General features: G+C 44.8%; 1 protein-coding gene across 1 annotated transcript; it reads left to right on the top strand.

Moving 5' to 3' along the window:
* The first annotated feature begins 523 nt into the window (after nucleotides 1-523).
* Nucleotides 524-3,924, top strand: LOC148030271 (putative glucuronosyltransferase PGSIP8). Its single transcript, XM_087686557.1, has 5 exons — nucleotides 524-1,657; nucleotides 1,849-2,104; nucleotides 2,246-2,444; nucleotides 2,566-2,713; nucleotides 2,826-3,924. The coding sequence occupies exons 1-5, from the start codon at nucleotides 1,350-1,352 to the stop codon at nucleotides 3,400-3,402; spliced, it is 1,488 nt and encodes a 495-aa protein (XP_087542683.1). The 5' UTR covers nucleotides 524-1,349; the 3' UTR covers nucleotides 3,403-3,924.
* The last annotated feature ends 368 nt before the right edge of the window (nucleotides 3,925-4,292 follow it).

Here is a 4,292-nt window from a genome sequence, read left to right as displayed (position 1 = left end):
AGCTTACTTTTTATGAGATCACGAGAGGGTAATTCTTCGCGTTCGTCCTTTACCGTCTTCCTCTTCCTCTTTTTTCTCTTTAATGATGGTTAATACACAACTTACTTTTGGTGGGCCCTTGCAATCACATTGCCTCGTTTATTTCCAAGCGGGCTCTCTCTTTGCCCTTGACGAACGTTTAAGGATCCCCACATTCTTTTGACGTAATGTTGCCAAGACCTAAATTCCAAGGGTTCACAAAAAACGAACGTTTAATGTAAAAAGAAGCCCAAAATTTCAAAAAATTTTGAAAGATAAAAAAGGTCACAACATTGTGAGCTTTATAAAAATTTTAATTAATTGTAGTAAATGCCTTTGGTTCAAAAATCCCATGGAAATTCTGAATTAAGAGGTTTTGTATTTGCTACTTTTTTTTTTTGGCCTCCTTTAAGAATGGTTCCAAGCTCAAAACGAGTATGTAATTGAAAGCGGCGAAGGTATTTTTGAGAGACTCAGCCGTTTTGAGTTTAGATAGGTCAAAATTGGTCGAGCTCCCACGTGGGGAGTCTTAAATCAAGATGGTCAGACACGTTGAGAAAGAGGTCTGAATCCTGATGATATACCTACAAGAACTCTGATGAGAGAGAGCTTGGGGTCCGACCCAAGCATTGCAAAGCCAGCCTTTTCCCATCGTCATCCAACGAAGCAGCACGACCCCCTCTCCCCTATCTCTTTCTTCTCTCTCTCTCTCTCTCAGTACCTAAAAGCACTCTCTCCTGAGTCTCTCATGCAGAGAGTAAAAGAAAGAACAGGAGTGAGAAGTCTTCGGAAGGAAGAAGGAAGGTACTCCGAGGCTCGAGCGGCTAGCCTTGTTGGGTTTTCAACCCGAGTGCTGTTTCTTTATCCACACACACACACACACACACACACACACGTGCTCCCTCCCTTCGTCTGTGTCTCTCTCTGCCCCTTCGCACAACAGGCGACTCGGGAGAAGACACGCCAAAATCACACATCTGGATTACAAAAGGAGGGCGAGCCCACTTCCCCTTTGATTTTTTGTTTTGTTATTTCGAAGAGTTTTCGCCGGTGGTACCGTGGTAGATCCCGCCCTCCCCCGCCCCGCCCGCCCCTCGGTAAGTCCGCTCCCAAATAGCCAGTCGAGAGAGACAGAGAAAAGATCAATGAGCCTTGACGCGTACTAATCGTACAACTTGCTGCGAACCGTCAATACAAATCGTTCGAGTTCAAGTGGGTTGCCGTCCTCTTGCCTATTCTCCCCTCCCATCATCGAGCTCTCTCTTCCTCTGTTTTGCTCTGAGAGAGAGAGAGAGAGAGAGAGAGAGAGAGAGAGAGAGCTTCTCTTTCTCATGAGCATGTCTCCTTTGCTACACCATGGACCACCAGCCAGACACCCGCTGCTCCCCTCCCTGTCCCTTCTCTTGGCCCTTCTCATGATGGCCACGACCCCCTTGCCTGCAGCATCAGCAGCCGTTACTGCTGCTTCTCGGGCCCGGCGCCATGCTTATGTCACAATGCTGTACATGGGCACTCCCCGTGACCATGAGTTCTACATTGCTGCACGCGTCATGATGCAGTCCCTGCTCCATCTCCGCGTAGAGGCTGACCTGGTTGTCATTGCATCCAGAGATTTGCCTCAGTCCTGGGTCAGAACTTTGTAAGTTCCTTTTAAACTCATTTTCTATGTTCTTAACTCTGCATGTCGCTGTCTTTTGGGATTTGCTCCATGTTACATATTTTGGGTTTGCTTTGCAATATATATCTAGGATTTGCCTTGCAACACACGTCTTAGATTTACTTTGGAACCGATATGACTAGCTCATCTTGCTACTTTCGAACTCATTACAGACAAAGAGAACAAGTCAAGGTAGTTTCTGTGGATGACATCCCCAACCCTTACAGAAACCAGGATGATTTCGATCCTAGATTCTTGTCCACTCTCAACAAGCTCTATGCATGGAGCCTTGTGGAGTATGATCGCGTGGTGATGTTAGATGCAGATAACATCTTTCTGCGCAAAACAGATGAGCTATTTCAATGTGGGCAGTTCTGTGCTGTCTTCATCAATCCCTGCATCTTCCACACTGGGCTTTTTGTGCTTGAGGTGAACTTCAACAGTGATTTTCAACCCTCATTTGTAGTTTGATAGGTCATCACTCAAAAGGATTTTGCTCCCTATATCATTTGCAATTTTATGTAGACGAGTCCCTAAGAAATGCTTACGTGTTTAAATTTATGCTCACAGCCATCGGAAAAGACCTTTAAGACTCTGGTATCTGGTTTAGAGAACAAGGAGAATAAGGATGGTGCTGACCAAGGCTATCTCATGGCATGCTTTGATGATCTCCTGGAAAGACCTTTGTTCTTGCCACCTGCCAATGGCACCAAACTCAATGGCTTTTACCGCTTGCCTCTGGGTTATCAGATGGATGCCTCTTACTACTGTGAGTACTTTGTTATTCCTTTTCTCCAGGAGTAATGGAATGAGAAGTGCCGTGCAGGCTTAGTCCATACAAATGGTTTCACTCTTATATATTGCAAGCTGTGTTATATTTTTGTATGCAGATCTGAAGCTCCGATGGAATGTCCCATGTGGACCCAATAGCGTTATCACCTTCCCAAGTATGCCATGGCTCAAGCCATGGTATTGGTGGTCATGGCCTGTCCTACCTTTGGGACTCCAGTGGCATGAACAACGTAGAAAAACCATAGGGTCTGTTGGCTTTTCTCTAGTTTGTTTTCCTTTGAATGTGTTTTTGAGTTGAGAAGGCTTCATGGATGCTTGATATTTATTGATCAGGATGCTTTTTTCTTTTAACGAACAGGTACACAACTGAATGCCCTATTCTGATCTCAGAAGCCCTTTTCTACGTAGGGACACTAATTACTGCGATGTTTGTGAGGCGGGGAATGAGGCAGCTGTCAGAAAAGGCTCAAGCTGTGAAGTTGTGTGCAGGAAGGGGAAGTTGTGCTGAGAGCTCTCTTTTGTGTGCAGCGGCTGCAAGATGTATGGTTCTGGTTGGAATGGTGGGGTCATTTCTCTTACCAGCAATTCTGGTGCCACGGACAGTACATCCTCTTATGGGCTGGAGTGTGGAGCTCTTGGGATCCTTCTCTCTCTTGATTGTGATAATCACCATGGGCAACTTGCCAACCTTGCCTGTGGTGACACCTTGGCTGGGCATAGCGGGAGCTCTTGTGGTAATGGCAGTGCCCTTTTACAGCAATGGCATAGTGAGGGCATTAGCGATTGGTGTCTACTCCTTTCTGGCTGCTCCTTTCTGCTGGTGGGCTTTTAAGGAGATTCTTAATGGTATTAGTGGTTGGAGAGAAGGTCAGAGCAGAGGTTGGACAAGTTCTAGAGCTGAGCCTCCTGCATCCCAGCTTACAAAGATGTGCTAGTGTTACTACTTGGCCCCATATGCAGAGTCCTGTAGCTGCTTCTGCACCTAAAAGAGATGAAAAAGGCTAAAGTTGAACCATTTTTTTTGCAAGGGCCATTGCTGCAAGGTGTAAAGGCAAACAGAGACTCCCCTATACTAGCCTCCTTGATTTTTTCCACTAACAAGATTGTACAGTAATGTTTTGACAACTATATAAGCTCTTCTCCTAGCCTATACAGCCCCTTTTGCAAAGGCTTCTGGGTTTTGTCCCAGGAGAGAGGGTGTCTGTGATAGAAAAAGCGCAGGTTAATTTGCAGAGATGAGAATTTGTCGCTTGACAGCAGTATCAGATCATATGTTATTTGGAGGCATTTGACCCTCCCACATTTAGGGCGTGCTCTTGTGTCGCTATTTACTGGATTGATTGTGATCTGGTTTTATGAAAACACAACCTTCTTTTCTTTGTTATGATTTTCATGACATTTATTGTTTTAGAAAATTGTATGAAAACGTAATAACAAAGAAAGTGGTATTACCAAAACTGCATATTCTGGCAGGAAGAAGCCTCTGCTTCTGGTTTGTTTCCAATTGTCCATTTATACAAGGGCTTAACTTAAGTAATTAGAGCTGTGGGCGCTGTTTCTATGGATTTTGTGAGTGGTATGTGCAGGTTCTCGTGTTAAGAGTCTTAGGGTTGACTTTCATGATACCTTGCATGAGTTTCTGCAGATCTGCAATCATCTGCCCAGAATATCCATATTCTCTCTCAAAACAGAGATGGGCTGACTAAGCTGACTCCAAATCCCCCGTGTTACAGTTGTATCTAACTGTACTTTCAAATTTCAGGTCTAGTGGATAAATCTTTTAGATGCCTGCTCGGTAAGGTCTCCTTTGATCTCTTTGGATCAG

This window comes from Lygodium microphyllum, chromosome 10, assembly GCF_053477565.2.
Source record: "Lygodium microphyllum isolate KBCC chromosome 10, Lygodium_microphyllum_v1.1.10, whole genome shotgun sequence".
NCBI lineage: Eukaryota > Viridiplantae > Streptophyta > Polypodiopsida > Schizaeales > Lygodiaceae > Lygodium > Lygodium microphyllum.
Note: the sequence above shows the minus strand (reverse complement) of the source record. Positions and strands in the feature narration are given on the sequence as shown.